General features: G+C 38.4%; 1 protein-coding gene across 8 annotated transcripts in view; it reads right to left on the bottom strand.

The window, feature by feature from the left end:
• MYO9A (myosin IXA) overlaps positions 1 to 20099 on the bottom strand; it is a 137868-nt gene that overhangs the window by 50675 nt on the left and 67094 nt on the right. For 7 of the 8 annotated variants that reach the window (XM_035132342.2, XM_035132345.2, XM_035132341.2 and 4 more), the window contains 7 exons: positions 18725 to 18814; positions 14810 to 14926; positions 14334 to 14468; positions 12436 to 12557; positions 10954 to 11095; positions 9632 to 9827; positions 3937 to 4044 (listed from right to left, as the gene is read on the bottom strand). In XM_035132342.2, the coding sequence (XP_034988233.1) occupies positions 3937 to 4044; positions 9632 to 9827; positions 10954 to 11095; positions 12436 to 12557; positions 14334 to 14468; positions 14810 to 14926; positions 18725 to 18814 (910 nt within the window). The remainder of the gene's footprint in view (positions 1 to 3936; positions 4045 to 9631; positions 9828 to 10953; positions 11096 to 12435; positions 12558 to 14333; positions 14469 to 14809; positions 14927 to 18724; positions 18815 to 20099) is intronic. The other variant, XM_035132343.2, reaches the window with a different exon arrangement.

A 20099-nucleotide genomic window follows, 5' to 3' on the forward strand; every position in this document is an offset into this window, starting at 1 on the left:
AAAGTTCACCATTTTGGTCTGGGCATTTTCTTTTAAAAAGCCCAGAATTATGGTTCAATACATTTTACTGAATACAAGATACACTTCTTAGCTGTTCCATCTTAAAAGCTACTGTCTCTATTGCAAAGCATACTGCGCAGAATTTAACACAAATATAGCTTGCCTTAAGTGAGTCTGAAAGTCTCATCTGAAATGCAAAACTATGGGGGCCTCTAACCTGCATTAGTAACCCTAACATAGGTATTCAGAGATGGTGCAGCACAGTGGCAAAGAAATGAATCAGGGAATTCTTGGTTCCAATTTCCCTCCTCCACCATGTCACAACTAATCAGATACAGAACTGACCTAATCTACAGGGTCCTCTAAGGATTAACTGATAATGTATATTCAGTATTTAGAACACTCAGTATCCTCAAACTGGATTTATAAAGGGAGTCAACTGGCAGATAAGATTGGTTTAACAATTTTGGAACCTTTGAACCCAATCATCTGGTATGGAATGACCCCAAATTTTAGGTAACTAGATTTGCAAAATAAATTTACTGGTTTGTTTCCTTGTGTAAGGGAAGTACAAAAAAATAAGATATACACCCCACACACACTTGGCTAGAAGTCAAGCCAAGACTTATTGCTTTTAATAAGGCCACAAATATCCTAATTAGCCAAAACAAACAAACAACCCCCTGAGCAAATAAAAACAAATCTTTCAGTCATAGTATACCCATAGGACATGAAAAGATTGCTGAAGAGATAAATAGATAAATATATATTAATAAATTAAGGTGATTCAATAAGCTAAAGCTCTATCTTCATGATGAGATTTGAAGGTGAGCAGTCTTACTGTGTTTGGCAAGAATCACTCATGCAATGTAATTTGCTCTGGGCCTAGTCATTTTCAAAACATTAAATTAGCACTTATAAACTTTATTATTTCATTCATGACCACTGAATTGCATCATTCAGGATTTAAGAGCAATGAGGGATAATATTTATTCAGTTTATTATCCACCTTATACAAAGCGTCTCAAGGTCACTTACATACACAATTTAAAATAACCATTAGGTTTTAACCATAAAATACTGTTCCCCCCCCAAAAAAAAGCAGTAAGCATGATTATTACACTCTCTCAAAAGCCTGGGAGGTGGTTAGTGCCGAGCCAGCAGGCATCCCTGGGAATAGCATCCCATAAGGGCCTCACATGATCTTCAAGTGAAGGGAGGTATTCCATTTGGTATCAGGGTCCTGAGCTGTATAGTCCTTTTATGTTAAAACCAGCACTTTGAGCCAGACTCAGAAACACAAGCATATGTGCCAGAACCAGTGTTAAATGTGCAGACTGCTTCATAATATGCTACTGTAATGTTCTGAAACTAAGTAGTCCCCTGGGCAGGGAGAGAAGCATTCAACTATATTAACAGAAAGCAATAAACGCCATCCCCTAAGGATTTGTATCGCACCCACTGCTACGTAACTGATTCATAAGGACCTAAAATCATGGAATAAGGAGTGAGGTCTGCAGAAGTTTGCAAATTGTTCAGGACAGAAGAATCCCAAGCAGACCACGGATGTATACCAAAAATAATTTGCAAATTAAAAGTTATAGCAATGTGCACCTAACTACTATTTTTGTGTTTTTATGTTGTAAACCGCCCCGTCATCCTTGGATGAAGGGTGGTATATCAATTTATCAATCAATAAATAATACTTGGTGACCATTTGTCTGTAAAATCATACCATGCCTTACAAACCTGATTAGAAATTCACAGAAGCAAGAGTTGAAAGTTTTCTCTTCACTGTGTGACACAGCACACAGGTTGGCTTAACAAGTGATTTCAAACACACTATGGTAAAGCTACAGCTTTGTAAATGGTCACCTGCATTCTCCCCATGGAAAGCTCCAAATGGGCAACAAAATGGCTGTTGAGATGCAGTGTAAGAGCAAATTGATAAAAATAACCAGTATCTTAATATATTGATATAAATTCTATTGTGCGACTTCATTTGAAACACTGGTGCGTAGTTCTGGTCCCCTTAAGAAAGGATAATGTAGAGCTTGAAAAAGCAAAGGGCGACTAAAGTAAATGAGGGGTTGAAGCACTTTTTCCATAATGGGAAAAGGCAGAAGTATTCAATATTTTTTTTATTAGAAGCAAGATCGGGGAAGGACACACTAAAGACTTAAAATTATGAATGGTGTTGAAAATAGGGAGGCATTTTTCTTCCTCTCTCTATGCTATAACTCAAGCTAACCCAATGAACTTGATTAGCACAAAACTCAGGACAAACACAGTTTCACACAAAACGTAAAACACTTTATGGATTTTGTTAGCAACAGCTATTGCGAAGATACTTTTTTTAAAAATAAAAAAGATGGGAAAAATTCATTGGGGCTAATCAACAACTCTTGCCCTTGACTAGATGGAGCTAGATGCTGAGGACAAAGAGATGAATACCAGGTGCTGAGGACAAACAGGAGAAGGCTGTTGACTTCCAGCTTCCCACAGGCATTTGGTTTGATGCTGCTGGAAACAGAACACTGGCCTGGATGGACCTTTCATCCAGCAGAGCAGTTCTTACACTGTTCCATCCAAAACTGATTTCAGAGCACACTTTCTTGTTAATTATATTTTCTTATATTCAAACACGATGGGGAAAATCCATGTCCAGCCAAGATTCATGCAATTCCTTCAACTCAGTTCATATCACATCATCCATTCAGCTTTTCTTATGCGTTAACACCATCCACACCCCTTGCAGAGGGAACACCAACCTTTGTGGGGGATGGTACTCCAAAAGATACGCAACATATACATGAGGGAAAGGCATTTCCTTTTATTAAGATTAGCAACAATGTGGCGTCTCTATAAGCCATTACAGCACAAATGCAAAAATGGAGGTCTATGAAGGCACAAGGTTTCAGTCTTCCTTGGAACCCAAAACACTGAAAAGCTGAATCATTTCTGTCCAAGTAGTCAGGCAAACTTTTAAAAGAAACTTAAAAATAAAATAAAATCTCCTGTTTCAAGAGTCTGAAATGGTGATGCGCCTGATCATTAAGGTGGAATGGTTACTGCATGTGCAAAGCTGTTTAATGAGCAAGTTAGCATCAAGGTACCCTTCAGTAGGCTCCCAATGTAATTGTAACACTGAAACACCATGCGCTACTCTTTATGGCAGAGGGTGTTATGTTTCATGCTGCTAGACCCCTTCTCCTCCCACAATAGAAATCCAGCCATCATTAGTATCAAAGGCAAACGGGCCTGGTTTTCATGCAGGACTAGTTCATTATGTAACAAACGGAAGTGAGGAGAAGGAAATGGAGACCAAGTGCATATCTATTCTCTTCTATGAAGGAAATCCTCCAAAAGCAGAACAGTTATTGTACATTGCGCTAGAGTCCTCAAAAAGTGGAGGCTTTTCTTTTAAAAAAAGATGTATAAACATTTATATCCACATGTAGACACTACTATACAAAAAAAGAGGGCACCAGAATTTGGTGGTATCTTGCAAAAAAAAATCTACCTAGTATAAATACATATTAGACTATCCCTCTGTCTAAAGGCTTTCACTAATGAAAAGCTTTTAATGAAAATCTTGGGATACCTAGGAGATTTAATCAACAGTTCCTTCGGTAAAATGGCTCCATGCCTTAATCAGGCTTATATACTGGAGAAATCTTTATGAGTGAGGTAAAAACAGGATTCAGAGCATCCATTCAAACCTCTAGGGCCCATCCTGCCTATAAATTCCCAAGAAAAGGGCACTAAGATCCCTCCCATGTTTTAACAGCTCTTGTCATTCAAGATGCCTTCAGGTTCTGCATTACAAGGTTCCAAGCATGGTTGCCCACCCTTGCTACTCAGTATGCTCCTGGTTTCCATTTCCTGCTGTGTGTGAGTGTCATGTCAGAGAGATGGTGGGATATGGCGCCTTACTGTACTTCTCCTCCTTGCATCTCTGCAGGATCTCTAAGCTCCTCTGATGAACTGGGTGATGGAGAAAGCTAAAACTATCCACACTTTTCAAAACCGCATCATCATGCCCTTGGGAAGCAAAACAAAAACATGGAGAAAAGAGAAAGATTACATAAGCAGAAACCAACGAAGAGTCAAGAACAGTGCGGACAATTGCCTTATTGACACAGAATAGTTCAAAAGTGATGGGTGCTTTCTGCCTATGGACAGTAATTTCACCATTTCTAGCAATTCTGAGGAGTGCACAAGACAGAGATGAACTGATCTTTTACTGGATCATTGTAAGGCAAGCTGTTGGGTTTTGGGCAACTTCCCTTCATTTTTTGAAATAATAAAGCTGCAGCCAAAAATATGAACTATAAATTGGAATCAACAATGAAACAGCACTGCATTTTATAATGCATGGCCATGATATGTGTTAACAGTTTTATCATAGCATTTTCATAAAATAGCATGACATTTCTATGTTTAATGGGATTAATGAGCTCACTTACCCATTAGCAATTAGGATCACATTTTCCAAAGGGCATTGCCTAATACATCATTTTAAATAAGCTGTTCTGATTATTATAAATATGTGTATCTGATGTGGGCTGTGAATTATTTCCAGATCAGGTATAGCCTGCTGAAATGTGGGATTTAAAACAAATCATAACAATTATTGCTATTATGTGCTATTATTTAATCTTGAAAACAGAAAACTATCATCCATGTCTCGAATAATTCTAATTATTACTTATCTTGTACTTCCAGTCTTGCATAAATCCTGCATCAGATATGCCAGATTCTGCATGTGGACTCTCATAATGCAGGACAGGCCTATTTATTCTGCATAATTTATTCTAGATGCTCTCTTTGTTACAGTTTTTTTTTTTTACTTTCAAGCATCATGAGTTATTCGTGTTGGGCTTGATTCATGTTACTGTTGTTACAACATAATCAGGAAGATAAAGACTAAATGGCAGTGCCTCTTATAAAGCTATGCTGACATTTCTAACTGAACAGCAGAAAGGCTCAAGTCTTGCACTGTAACACTTGGGAACTGCTTTCTAGAGGCAGATCTGGAGATGGTTCACCACAAGGCGCTCGTTGAGGGTGTTGTTTTGAGTGACTATTACAGCTCACCTCTCATATGCAGGCACAAAAGACACTCAAAATAACTCTCTGTATGAGCAACTTGTGAGGAATCGTCAGCAGATATGCCACAAGGTTTAGTCATAGTTAAGCCAAGGGAGATTTGAAGTTTGTATAGTTTAAGTTTGTCCAAGACTTTTCTGCTGAAGAAACAGAGACATTTGAGTGATGTAACAAAGTTGTACTTGTGCAAAAAGAACAATTCATGAAACTATCATGTGATTGGACCCTCAAATATATTTTTGTGGAAGCGAGGCTATTTAAAATCTGGCTTCAAATTACCTAAATTGCTAGGTTGCTCAGTTACTACTGGGTATCCTGAGCTTGTTGAATCAGTCTCTGTGCTTATCTTTGCAATACAGGTTTTTTCAGCAATGACAGCTATGAAGACAGTAGCAAGTTTTCTATCAACACTGATCTCAGACTGTGTCTGACAACTATCAAACACTGCATTGACCTACTTGTTGGAAAAATGCAAACTCAGCCATCCTACTGATGATGCTTTCATTAATTATATTTGACACTGCCTGTTTAAATCACATTTTTAGAATAACTTTCATAGTTTAAGAATTAATAGCCAGCAATCAGTTGACTGGTGTTCTTAGATTCCCATTCAAAATAAAACACTGTGAATAACTGCAAGTACTATAAATATTTCAGCAAATTCTACACTGTGAGAGGTATTAAGTAATTTTTTGCTTGGATGCCTCAAATAATGGTTATTAGATAGGCAAACTTGCAATTAAAACACATGAAATTGACAGCTGCTGAAGACATTAGGTCCAAAATTCATGTGACGACAAATCAATGGATCATCCTAACAAGCAAATTTGGAATTGTGGGTTGCAATACCAAAAAGCTTAGGGACCACAGCTCTAAAAAGCCCACATCATATAACTTCCCTGCAAACTTTGTAGAAGCAAATCAGGATGAATGTTCAACAAACAAGTTGTCTGGAAGCGACCTTGATGGTGAAATGGAATGAAAGACTGACCGAAGGAATGGATTAGACTGAATAAATTTCAGGACAACTGTAGTCTAGATGTGGACAGACCACAAAAAAGTTCATTTATACTGGATGCTGCATATTTATTCTATGATCTAGACTGGGCAGTCTACCTCAAATTATACCATTTTAAGTACTAGCTTTGTTTCACCATCAATAGCCAGCAGAAATGGTTACAAAATAGGGATTATACTGACAGTAACATGGGATAGCTAAATGCAACACAAACATAGCTCAAAACAGAAAGAGTTGCCAGATACTTAAAACAGTCTCGTGTAACAGAGAAGGGTGGCTATTTACATAACTTTGCAGCATATTCCTAACACAAATGGTTAAGATAGAGGATGAACCAAGAACTACAGCAAAATATGGTACAGGGGACCACTATTACAGGGAAATTACAATGGGGGAAATAGACTCTTTGCCTGAAATTTTCTACATCATCTAAATATTACAATTTAAAAAGTCAGGGTTTGCATTCATCGTGATTTCACAGGCCCACTTGATGTGGATCATTTTAATGTGAGATATATTAATCAATTTTTAGTGTGGAATGCAAATCTTTATTCACTAAAATTTGAAATACGAAGTTTGAAAATGTGGAGTTTGTTTTTTTACTTTCAGTTATCAGGATGAAAGTTTGCCACTATAAATGTAGAAGGGCTACAGTATCACTTGCTGAGTCAGGAGAAGAAAAGCTCAAACTCTAGACACTTGCATTCATTCAACTCTAGAAACTTAACAGATGTATTTGAAAAGCTAAACTATATAAACAGAAGTACAAAAAAGAAAACACTGCGAATAAATATTAACTTCAAGTTAATGCACAGCACCGATATTCAACATCACTGGCACAGAAAGAACAAAATAAAGTGATTTAAAACGAACGAGACATAGGCTTGAGATACTTTCCATATGTACCATAAATGTAACTGTAGAAGCTTTCTCAGACAATATTTCCTATTGCTTTCTGACTGTCCATGAGATGTTCCACACACCTGTAGATAAAAGCTACCCTTGTAAAGAACAGCAGTATATGATTAAGGAAGTATACCTAAGGGTTGATGTGGAATGCTCATATCAGGAGTTCAAGCTATACCAGGTACAAGAAACTACAAAGCCCTGACTATTCCACTTAATGCTTTTAGATATTCTCCATGGTACATTTGTAACAATTAAAAACAGATGAACTGCAAGGGTCCAAAGTTTAATTTTTCACACCATCATTGCCTCCAACTAGATTTGAGTTGGCTAGAAAATTTACTACTTTTTCGCTGAAAAATGCCCCCTCTGAAAGCTGCTTTTCTTAGTGGAAGCTACTCCCCACCCCACCCCCCAGTACAAATCAATATGACTAACCTGACCCAATAATCCTTCCCTCCCACCCACCCATGCAAGCAGCAGCTACTCCTTACATTATACATTTGCAACATGTAGTTTGGCCAGAGTGAAAACGTTTTAGCATCTGAAAAAATGTATTTTCATTTGTCCAAAAGGAAAGTTCTTATTCCCCTCTCCTCTCGAGTTTCCCATTTTTAGGAATAAGATTACAGCAATCTGCATTATGTGCATTTAATTCTTAGAAATATTAAAAGCTGCAAGAGACTGACACAGTTAACACTCTGGATATTTATGAAAGCAGGTTAGATTTTGTTTCTCACATGACATCCCCCCTCCCAGCCCAAAAAATGAAATAAGAGCAAACATGGAAAGCCTGTATACCATCACATATGAGTATATTTTTGCCAATATAGCTTCTCAGCATATGCACTCAGTAAAACAGACACATGTGTGTCATATATATCTGTAGTGAACACATCCACCATCCTACATGAAAACAATACCTTGTGCAATAGCCCAAATTCTTGCTCTTCTAGCTATGTGGTTGATAGATGAAATAGTACCTGTGCCACAAAATCTGCATTTTAGCAACAGTGGTTTCTTGAACACACTGATTGGTAGCCATGATATACTTGGATGGGCTGAGCATATGAAAATTATTGTGAAATAGACTAGAACAGCAGGCACAATTCCATTATTCTATTACTAAATTAGCAGCAGCCAGATTTTACTATAACATTTGTGAGCATTCTTGCAAAACTAATATCCCGAGTAACCTGCAATTAAGTGCCAAATATTTTTGTAATACTCTTTAGTACAAATGCTTACACACAAATTGTAATATGTAACAGCATTTGAGTATGTTCAACATGAATCTCCCCAAAGACGATCTATTACACATTTGTTTTGAGCTAATTGTTTTCAGTTTTGAAAGGAAAAAGGCCCCCAAAATGCAAACGTGAGAGAAACAAGGACAAGCCTCACAAAATATTGTGCACACCTTAAGCAAAATATCCTCAAATATACAGATTCAGAGTCTATTAGAATGTAGTTTTGGGGGGGGGAAGGGGTTGAGGTTAGGTTATAAAAAGGTTTTAAGGAGAACCAGGACAAGGAGATGACTATGGCCCAGTTCACAGTAACCAGCAGGCCCTAAACAAACAGCCTGTGAGAAATTAATTTTGCTATAATTAAATGCAAAAAGACTTTTAAAATGACCTCTGTTTTATAAATGTTAATAGAGAGGTGACTAACTTTTTTCAAACCAAGGGTTTGCTAGTGGTGGACATGGCCAATGTATGCACACACAGACAGAAATGCACCAAATACACTCACCAGACATGCCATCACATAGCACTTCTGTTGCACACAGCATTTCCAGCCCTCCCCATTCTAGTGCTGGAGTGGTAGTGGCTGGAATAAACTGCATTTTACTTTGCCCAGATCATTCTGGGCAAAGTGAAATGACAGTATTTAAAGTGATTCCCACACCAGTGCTGGAATAGTGGGGAAATGCTCTCTTTTACTCTTAAAGGGCAGGAAGGGGGCTTTGTTTTCTATAGTAGTAGGCTATTGTGGTGCTGTGGTGCCAAGACTGGAAATAAAATCCATCTACCTGTTCTTTAGAAATCATCTCTATAGAGAAACGGAGGAATGTCTCCAAGCTAATTACAGAGAAAGGCGTCTACATCATGGCTACTCTCAAAGCCTTCTTTCCAGAAAGAAAGGGAAGGGCATTGCAACTTTTTTTTAAAAAAAAGACATTTTATGTATGAAAAATTATGCAAATAAAGTAAAGCCAGCTTTTCCATGCATGAGGATACTGTAAAACTTTTAATTTACAACCCTCCATTCTTCATGAAAGCAAGCAATAGCTTTGAGATGACTGCCCCTTAGTGAATTATCACCCAAACATCAATACTTCCTATGGCTTAAAATGTTCTATGCATTCAGACTTTGCCAAGAAGAGGAAGAGGAAGAGGAAGAGGAAGAGGAAGAGGAAGAAGAAGCCACAAGCTTTGGGGGAAGGGGGAATAACAGATGTAAAGCCTTGATTTCTTACAATGCAAGATCTGAAATTGGAGGCTAGCCCTATAAGACACAGCAGACACCTTTGAGAGGTTCAAGAGGAAGAACCCATTTTATATGAAGATAGTTACAGAATACAGCACCTACCAGTTTTCTTCTCAGTGTGCCGCCTTCCTGCCTCCCTAAATGCAACTACACCTCTGAAGAAAGCTCTGAGGACCGCCCAACGAAACACAGCAACAGGATCAATTCCTATCATTCCACAAATAAAGGCACTCTTGCTGCTTCTTAGGAGAGCGACAATGTCTGGTCGCATATGATCTGTATTTTTCTCCCGGAAATCCTGAAGAAAAAAAAGAAATGAAATACAGTGTTCAGCAAGTCCTGAAGTAGAGTACAAGTTTTCAGGGCAAAAGGTTTTGGGTTCAATCTCTGACATCTTCAGGTAAGCCTGGGAAAGATTCCTACATGAAACCCTGGAGACAACCACTGCTTATCAGTATAAGACAACTCTGAGCTAGATGAACTAGTTGCCTGACTTGGTATAAGGCAACTTCCTATGTTCCTAAAACATTTGATTTCTACAATAGTCAGGGCAATAATATACACTCAGTAGTATGCTGTACATCTGTTAAATGCATCTGTTAAAGCTGCTTGGCCGAATAAGGTTCTAAGATGTTCCTCAAGCTTAAAGTTGTTCTCTAGCACTTTTTGAAGTATTTACAAATTAGATGAAATATGCATTGTCACCACTGCCAACATTGCCTAAGAAAGCAATCGAACTTGGGAAATATGGATAGGATCATGGAAAGACAAGAATGCAATGGAATCTCACTTATGCTCTTACACCTCCCTATAAGAACTGTATAATCTCAAACTCAAGACAATGTACACATGTTCTTCACGTGCTCTGTCTGTGCACATGAACATGATAAGCTTTTCCTACAGCAGGTGGGCTGTGCTAGAAGAACTGATATTTTTATTTAAAAATTAGGCCACACACATGCTCACATTCAGGTGCATTAAGTTCCATTCAAATCAATGGGACTTACATGCTAGCTATGGTTAGACTTCAGCTTCAATTATGATTAAAAAGGAAAAAACAAAGGCAATAGGTGATTATGTTAAAGTGTATATATTCTTGATTCAATCCACCAAGTTCCAATATTGGCACAAATAAAGGAAGAGAAAGAGTAAAAGAGCAGATTCAAAATTCACAGTTCTGAAGTCGAAATCCCCATTCTACAGGTGATAAACCATCTGCCATGTATGTTTTAGTTGTGATTCCTGCACTGCAGGGGGTTGGACTAGATGACCCTCAAGGTCCCTTCCAACTCTACAATTCTATGATAAGGATGACTTAATTCAACAACTAGAGCCTCCAAAGGCATTATTATGGCTTTCAAATATTAAAAGCAAGAGTTGCATCTATTTTTAGAGAAAATGTTAGCAGAGAACAATGTACAGACCTTCACACCATATTTTACTTTTCCAGCATAGTGTTTTATGATGAAAGCAGGTTCCATTACAGCTGGAAATTCAATGTAGAGGTTCCCTTCATGTTGACGCTTAAACTTGTCTAGTAGCGTTTGATTTGTGGCTTGTGGGAAACTGAATGAGTAAATGAAGAGAATGTTTTTAGTTGATGATTTTAATACATGTATTCCTATAAAACATACAGATATATTCAGTTCCCAAATCATCAGATAATTAGAAAAACAGCAACATGTCTATAGAGCTAAAATTGATTGGTTTTCCACTCTCCTTTTCCAGCACATAGGCACTAAGCATCTACTGGCTGCTTAGTGGGGAGACAAAAGAGTTGCTGCTTGATCAGCATACTCGCATCACAGCAAAAACTACACTCTCATCACGCTTCAAACAAATTGGATTTTTAAAATTTTGTTTTCATGCAGGAAAAGAGTAGTGTGTGAAGAGATCATTGTTGCTTAAGTTTTATTGTTTTTCTCTCCTCCTTTCAGTAAATGGTATACAGTAGCAAAAAAGAAACAAACAGGCCAATAACAGGAAAAAACAAACAACAGAACAATCAACAAAATGTTTGGTCACTCACAGTGTATGTATATCAAAATTCAGAAAAAAATGAAGAGTAACACAGAAAGAAAGAGGGGGCTTGGCACCATAGTCAATAGCATAAAATGAAGATGTCTGCTCACTCCTTCTCGGGCAGACAGCTTTGAGGGCGGACCCTGGCCCTCCTCTGTGAATCAGCCTATTGAAGGCCAGATTGTCCCCTTGCCGGCAAATTGGCAAACAGTGGCAGGAATCAGAGGACGTTCCCCTGGGCGTAGTGCCAACTGACCAATAGTGGTGTTTGGCACCATGCCTAGGGCAGGGATAAATTCCTGGCCTGCGGAGCCTTCTGGCCTCTCTCTTGCCACGCCGGTTCTTCCTTATGGAAGCTGCAATTGTCCTAAGGGGTGCTTTCCTCCAGACACAATCTAAGATCTGAACCACAAGATCAGCCTCCCACCCTCCCTTGAGATCATGAACACTGAGAAGCGTATCATAAATCACTGGTGCTATCTCCCTTTTTCTGATCTGTTTGTTGTAGACACTCCGGCTCAAACACTGTGATAGCCCTGTGGGTATTTGGGTCACTGTCCAACTTTCTAGCAAAACTGAGAACTTGCAGAGCATGCAGTCAATTTGGGATCGCACTTGGGAGTTGGGCTAGCCAGCCTCTCCTGTGAGAACTGCCTGTCCTAGAAAGAACATTTGTTTTGTTTGTTTTTTTAAGCATCACTTCAGCAAGGGGAAAACAATCCATTCATGCACCAAAACTGTCTAATAACCAGGGATCTTTCTTATTTTGCTTTTCATTTTTAGGCTGCTACTCATTTGCAAACAAAACTAAACACCACCACCACCACCGGACTTTAGTGATCTGAAACTTGACAATCAGAAGAGTGGGGCAAAAACATACTCACTTGCTTTCCTCATCCAGCAGATGGAGCAGCCCTGTTGGCTTTTTACTGATAAGGTTTATGCAGCCGGAATTGTCTGTGTATTCTATGTTATGCCAGCTGATGCCTTCCAGTCTGTACTCCTCCTGGGATGGGAGCAAGTTACATTATTAAGGCAGAAACCCCACATAATATTTTAGCAGTATTTTAAAGCAATCTGCTTTGCTAAACACAGTGAAAAGTCAAGCCATAAGCTAACAAACTCAGACGCCTGTGCATGAGGGCTGCTCCTTTGATGTCCCCCCCCCCCCAAATACCAGCAACCACGTAAACAGACAATTTTAATGTGTCATGGCATACAAGTGTTTCCTACATCAAGTGTAGGGTAGCCTATAATGAAGCTGCAGCAACATCCTGTGCTGCATCTACCACTGAAAAATCTCCCTACTTTTTTTAAAAGCACAGTTAGGATGATGCCTCAATTCCTTCCAATCCTACAAAGGGTGAGAGGGTTACTTACATCTCAGGCCAGTTAAAGAAAAAAGTTGAGAAAAAAGAACTGCCTTCAATTCCTCTCCCCCCCACCCCCACCCCTTCCTGGTGCCAACAGAAGGCCCTGCAGCTTGTTTCAGATCTAGAACCTGGATGAGTTGCTCAGATAAATCTTAACTCCAACGTTTTCAACAACAACAAGCTGCCCATCTAAATGAGTTGTCCATGCCACTCTGGGCAGCTCCCAGCAAAATATTAAAAACACAATAAAACATTAATATAGGGCTGCCTTCAAATGTCTTCTAAAAGTCCAATAGTTGTTTATTTCCTTGGCATCTGCTGGAAGGGCGTTCCACAGGGTGGGCACCAGTACCGAAAAGGCTCTCTGCCTGGTTCCCTGTAACCTCGCTTCTCGCATTGAGTGCTTCAGGTATACAGGACCAAAGCATTTTAGAGCTTTTAAGGTCAACACCAACACTTTGAATTGTGCTTGGAAACATACAGGGAGCCAATGTAGATCCTTTAGGATCAGTTTTATATGGAAAATATATAGAAAGGAAGGAGCCTTAGAAGAAGATCAGAAGTTTTTTCTTCCTGCAATTGTGCACCTCAAGGAGGGGATGGTTTGAGTGTCCTGTCTTCATACACTGAATGCCTAAGTTCTGCTGGCCAAAAAAATTCTCTATTGACCAGGCAAATAGTGGCTAAATATTGTTTTAACAAGTAATTAAATGAAAAGACAGAAATTGTTTTAATTACAGAACCTGTCTTTTAGAGAACAATAGAGTCTGATTTCTTCTAGAAGGTTTTCAGAGTTTCATCTCGGATTATACTCCTTCCAGCATCAAATACATTGGAGTCTGCAGTAGCCCTGACTCCTGGACACTTATGACCTGTTTTGAGTTGCCACCTTAGATTTCCCCAAATTCTGGCAACTTCGCCTCTGAACATGTACAAAGTTTCAATATCCATGAATGTTTGCAGAAAGCCTTGCCTTTGTAAAGCAAATGTTTCCAACTGTCCACAGACTAGAATTTCAAGACCTGTGTTCACCTGCACAGTTAGCCAGACACTGCGTAAGATGTAGCCTAAGCTGAGATGGCATGCCAACATTCTACTGAAGAGAGAAAAATTAAGGCTTTATGAGGGCTGCTATGATCTTCATATCAATCGAGAGGTGAGAACACATGCATGCAGTTTGATTAGGAACTGCCAACAAAACACTTTCTTTTTTACAACATATGATGGTTTTATGAAAAATAGTAACACTAGAACTACCACCTGCAAATGGATATCATGTAGTGAAATTACTTTCTGGTGAAAGTTATATATTCAATATTCAATATTAGTAAAATATTGATAAAATAAAATAAATGAAACTTCGATATTAGTAAAAAAAAAAAAGCAACTATGTAGTTTTAAAGACTTACTTGCTCCAATTTAAAGATGTGCCGGTTAAAATAGTGTTGTAAGCGTTCATTTGCAAAATTAATGCAAAACTGTTCAAAACTGTTACTTTCATAATCTTCAAACCCAAAAATATCAAGTACTCCAATGGACAAAGTCTGCAACATAAAGTGAAGTTTTAGAAATATTACCCTTAATACATAAATTTGATAGGTTGCACAAGAACACACATATTAAAGCACTTGCAATCATTTCAGACTTGGTTCAGATCTTAAATAAAAATATACTTTATATACAAGTCTTAAGGCAATGTTTCTATTTGGTCACAAAAGTCCAAAGATACGTCCTCGAGCTCAAACTACTGCTAAAATCCAGCCTTCTTCTACCAAAATGGCTACATGCAATGTCTGAGCATGACAATGCAAATAAAACCTATAGAATTGCGATACGAAGGATGGATAGAATCTAAGCTGACATTTAAACCGAGCCTAGGTGTTACCTTGGTGCTCTCCTCAAAGTCCTTGGTATTCAAAAGTGCATGGTTAATTCTAAAAACTATCCAATCAAACAGAGCACTGTACAATGATTTAGCCATGGAATTCCGCACTGTAACAGCCTAAAAATAAAAGAGAATGAGTACATTATTTCTAGTCATTCACATTATTTTCAGAGAACACTGACACCTTTCTTTAAGGAGTTCAAGGGTTAGGCATGCATTCTCCATTCCTCCAATTCAACCCTCACAATTACCCTATATAAGGTAGGTTGTTAGACTGAGCGTGTGTAGCTATCCCAATGTCATCCAGTGAAGTGATTTGAATCCAGGTCTCCCCTGTCTTGATTGACACTAACAGGTGCATTATACTGACTCTATACCATTACTTACTTGCAAGCAGGATTTCTATCCAGGACTGGGTGAAGACCTTTGTTTCACATACACCCCAAACCTCTCTTCACTACTAGCAAAACTACATTCTCTAGTTATTTTCCACCCATTAGCCCAAAGACCATTCCTGATTTTTCTTGGTGAGAATAATCCTGGGGAAGCAATAACGTCTGTACACATACCCCAGTTTTATCCCATGAACACTCTAACAGGATGGATTAACATCTTTACTTCTAATACAATAATTACGTTCTCTAGAGTTAAAGCAAAGATTACTTTGACACCTGCTGAGTTTACTAAAATATATTGGGAGGCAATAAATCCTTTAGTGTGCTTATTGTTCTGCCATGTAGTTTGATTTAAAACCTTCTGCACAATTTTAAAGGAAAAAGGACAAAATACTGCCATGCAGTACAAGATTGCTTCAACAAACCTTCTGCTCCCAAAAGCAAAGTTTTCTGAAAGGAACATTTTCTGAAAGGAAAATGAGCCAAGGTTTCATATTAGGAGATCTAATGGATTGCTGTGGCCTGCTGAAGTTCTCTTTGTTCACATATTTTGTGATTCTCGGGGAGGGGGATCACTTTGCATTTCACTCTTAGTCCATGTGGATCACGTTTTTTATCCAGTGACACGTATGGGAATTGCATGGAATAGCTGTAAACTATAGCGCTAATTAAACAAAAAACACCAAGTCTTCCTACTGATAGTACAGTATTAATGTCAGAACCCACAAAGGAACACTGCTTCAACTGCGAGTAATTATCTATTTTAAAAACAGAGCTTTCCCCCCAGTAAAATAAACTTTGCACAAAAGCTCAAGGAAGGCAGATTGTATCAGCAAACTTTAACCTTGATTAAAAGGAAGGAAAGTAAAAGACGCACCATTTGCCATTTTCATCCTTACTTCTTCCCCACCCCCACCCCCCACTTCTTAGAATAGAAATAAGTCTCTTCCAGTTTGAGACTGTGCAATTGCTAAATGTGTCCAGGTTCTGACAACTACCAGACACTAAAAAAAGTTCCAAGTTCTCCAACAGTAACAAACAAGCTAAAGCATTTGATAAGTTGCTCAGTTTATGGTCCATGGGCAAAAGCCCTCTCCCCAAGTACATGTGCACCATGCAAAAATCCCAATTATGTGATTGTGTGGCACCATCAGGATGTGGCCAAATGAATAAACTACATTGTGGTTGGTTAAGTGGCCTCTGGGAACAGCAGCATACCACAGCAGGATCTACAGCGAAACATGACCACTATAAAATTTCAGTCAGCCTTGCAACAATATGACTTTACTGCCATCCTTTGCAACAGATCCACCTCCCTTCTCCTTTGCCTCTACCTTGCCTCCATCATTTGTCACCAGTCCCTGAGATAGCACATAAAAACAAGTGAGGGCCATATGTGTCAGGGGTAATTTAGAAATGTTCGTAACAATTGCCTGAATTTCTCCAGGGATGTTTGTCTCACATTTGGAACCCCTGGATGCAGAATAACCTGTTCTCTATCAGACGTCACATCTAAAGTCACATGGTTATGTTAACAGAGAACAAGATAGCAATGGGGATATTTTAAAAGAACTTTGGAGAATAGTTCCGCCATACTTCTGCTCTGCCAGTTATTAGAGCAAGATGCTTTCTTTGCATTTCTGTAAGCTAAAGCAGAGAAAGATTTTAAAAAGACCTTCCATGCATTCCATAAAAAGTATTTTTAAAGAAAAGTAATAGGAACCAAATCAGCTTTAATCCCAACTGTGTGATTTAACTAGAGATGAGCCCTTAACATACATCATAGTTTTTTTCAAACAAGAAATAGATGCTTGCCATATTCGCTCCCTCCTCTCAATTTCTCTTCTTCCGTTTCCTTTACTGATGCTATATCTTACATATGCTACTAATATAATGGCCAAAGCCAAATACATGCATATCATCAACTGCACACTCAGATGATATATTCAAGACCATTTTCCAGCCACAAATATTTCTTAATAGAGTCTTGTTTTTTAATATAGCTTCTTGCAAAACTACTTGCTTATGCATGCAGGAGGGACACCCTCAGTCTGAGAGGACAGAGTATGTACTTCACATTCTGCTGATTCAGTTCTCCCCCTCAAATCCCAATTCAAAGCACAGCATTGTTATCAAAATGCCTTTAACAACAATAGTATCCTCAGAACAGAGGTCCACCATTTTTTGCAATGGTCCAGCTAATCTTCTATACATATTCTCAGACAATCCACTAGGGGGAAAGTACATAACTATACTAAGAGTCTTATTTGTTTGTCATCTTGGAATTTACAAAAATGAGTGCTACAGGAGATCATGGAGGAAACATGCAACTAGGACAATCCTTTGTAATATTTTGTAACTTCCAAAGCAATGTTTTGTGTGAAGTCACAATTGGAGTTCAACACAGGTATTCCTTATTACTTTGGAAATACAATGTAAAATACCACTTCTCTCTGGAGGCTTGCCTGGGAATACAGTATCTTAAAAAGGATGCTAGCTGGGACAGCATTCTGCTGACAGATGAAGATTTGGATTCGTGGCTCACTTAGACAGCTGCAGTCCTTGCACAAAATGCAAGCCATTTGAAAATACAGATATTGTCATGTTCCCAATTTGCAACGAAACATTTATCATCACTGCAAACACTGAGTAACAACAAGCAGCAGGCACTAATGCAACAAGGGACTCAGACCATATCCTTTGATGTTTGCTTCCAGTTCAGCTGTGACTGAAGCTTTTCCAAGTTACTAACAATTCAGTTTATTAATGTTTCAGTAGGTAGTTTGACACACCTGAACCAACCAGTTTGGTTGCAGGTTGCATAGGGGTGTTTAAATGTCAGTCACATTATTAATTCCAAATTACACCTGATGAGGTGATCAATATTGCCATATTACATCCTATTCTTAGTAATATACAGCTGAATACAATGACATGTATAGGAAATTGGAACTGTCCAAATAGCATCTGGTCCTATTTGAAGTTTACGTAGGGATTTGAGGGGTTGTCAGAATTCCTCAGATCACTGGAATTCTAAACAATGTAGGTTCATATATTTTCCTTCAGGGGTCAGGATTACTGAGATACATTCAAGGGTTACACTTCAGGACAGAAAACAGTCATAATTTTAAAGACAGATTATCAAGATCAACATTTCAAAGTTGCTTCTTTGTCCACTTTTTACATGCCTAAAATGACTATAAAATTATTCTCAGTTTGGTAGCTGAGGATAAAGAACTGAAATAGAGGAGTCAAACAGCTAAACAGTAGGGACGGTAAATAAAATACACACAGTTGTCAACAGTGAAGTCTGTAGATATATCCCATGTTTGTTTTCATGCCCAGTATGATTTGAATTTAGAATTCATTCTTGATTCAGTTGTAAGATGGTCTTATCTTTGCTTACACATTTGTAAGCCTTGCCCCACCCCCACATTTTTCAGGAACCTAAACTGTGCAGATGTATTTTCCTAGGCTATCTCATGTAATTTCCCAAATTTAAGACATCTGCTACACATACCTCTGCCAGTTTGTATGGTAATACAAGCTTCTCCCCCACAGTCACTGTCTTCCTTGTAACTAGTGCTTCAAATAACATTTCTTCTTTCACCTAAGGGGGGAAAATCCACTATTAATCATAATTTTACAAACATATAAAGTTTAACACTTGGAGCAGAACTAGACCGTGTGCCTCAAGTTCCAGTGTTATTCAAATTATAACCCTGACATTAAGAAACAAAATAAACTCTATATTACAACCTGTTTCATAATTTCTATATTATTCTCTTTTGCACTAGTATCTGAAAGCTTACTTTCAGTTACTAAAGCTATACGAAAAGTTGCTAGCTCTCTAGTGTGATCAAATATTTCCATTACCCCTAGGCCCATGAAAGGTTCCTACTTCATAGCAAAGGGCAGTCCATGCTACTCGTAAAACAGGACTTGCATTTGGCCAGGGACTACAGATTCAGGCAGTCGGAAACATTCTTTTGAACATAGGATTTTCCTTAACGTAGTTATAAAGGACTTCCTTTTCCAGTTAAGAAGTTTTATATACACTTATTCTCCTAGTATTTATTAATCATTTATACAGTATTTAATATGCAAAGTACTGAACAGTTCTATTCATTCTCACAATAACCTATGAGATAGATCACTATTGTTTTGCGAATAGATAAACATTGATTTTAACTGGTGTCTCATCTAAAACTCATCTGCGTGAGCCCACTCTGACCCCCAAATAATTGATTTGCCTAAAAAAGGCAGTTTTGCAATAGGTTCAAAGCAGACAGGAGAAAGTACATATCTGCATAATCAGTGCTTTTTCCCCTTAAAAATGTTTAGGGGTACTTTCATTTTACTATTCATATTGAAATACTGCCCCTCAATGAGGCCAAACTTAGATTCACAAAATGTTTAGCGGTATGCACCCCCCCCCCAAGAAAAAAGAAGCACTGTGCACAATACATAACTATAGACTTCATTACAAGTTGCGGTGATAGCCACCAACTCACATGTTGTTGTTAAAGCATAGATAAAGACTATAGAAAATAGCTACTATAGTGAATGACTATAGATAGGTCTCAATGGAACCGTCATATGGAGAGCCTCTGCTTAAAAGAAGTTGTCAATGAACAACAAGGAATGGCCATCAACTTCATGCCTTGCTTGCAAGCTGGCTGGCCACTGTTGGAAACAATGTTTGACCAGGCCAGCCTCTCCCAACCTAGCCCCCTTCATATGTTGTCATCATCCCAGAACACTCCCCATGCAGATGTTCGGAGTTGGAGTCCAACAGATGTGTACGGCACCTAGTTAGGAAGGGCTGGATTTAGATTATCTTTAGTTCAATGGAAGTTTTGGTGAGAAACAACATCATAAATTAGTGCGAAGTG

The sequence above is a fragment of the Zootoca vivipara genome, chromosome 14 (genome assembly GCF_963506605.1).
Source record: "Zootoca vivipara chromosome 14, rZooViv1.1, whole genome shotgun sequence".
Classification (NCBI taxonomy): Eukaryota; Metazoa; Chordata; class Lepidosauria; order Squamata; family Lacertidae; genus Zootoca; species Zootoca vivipara.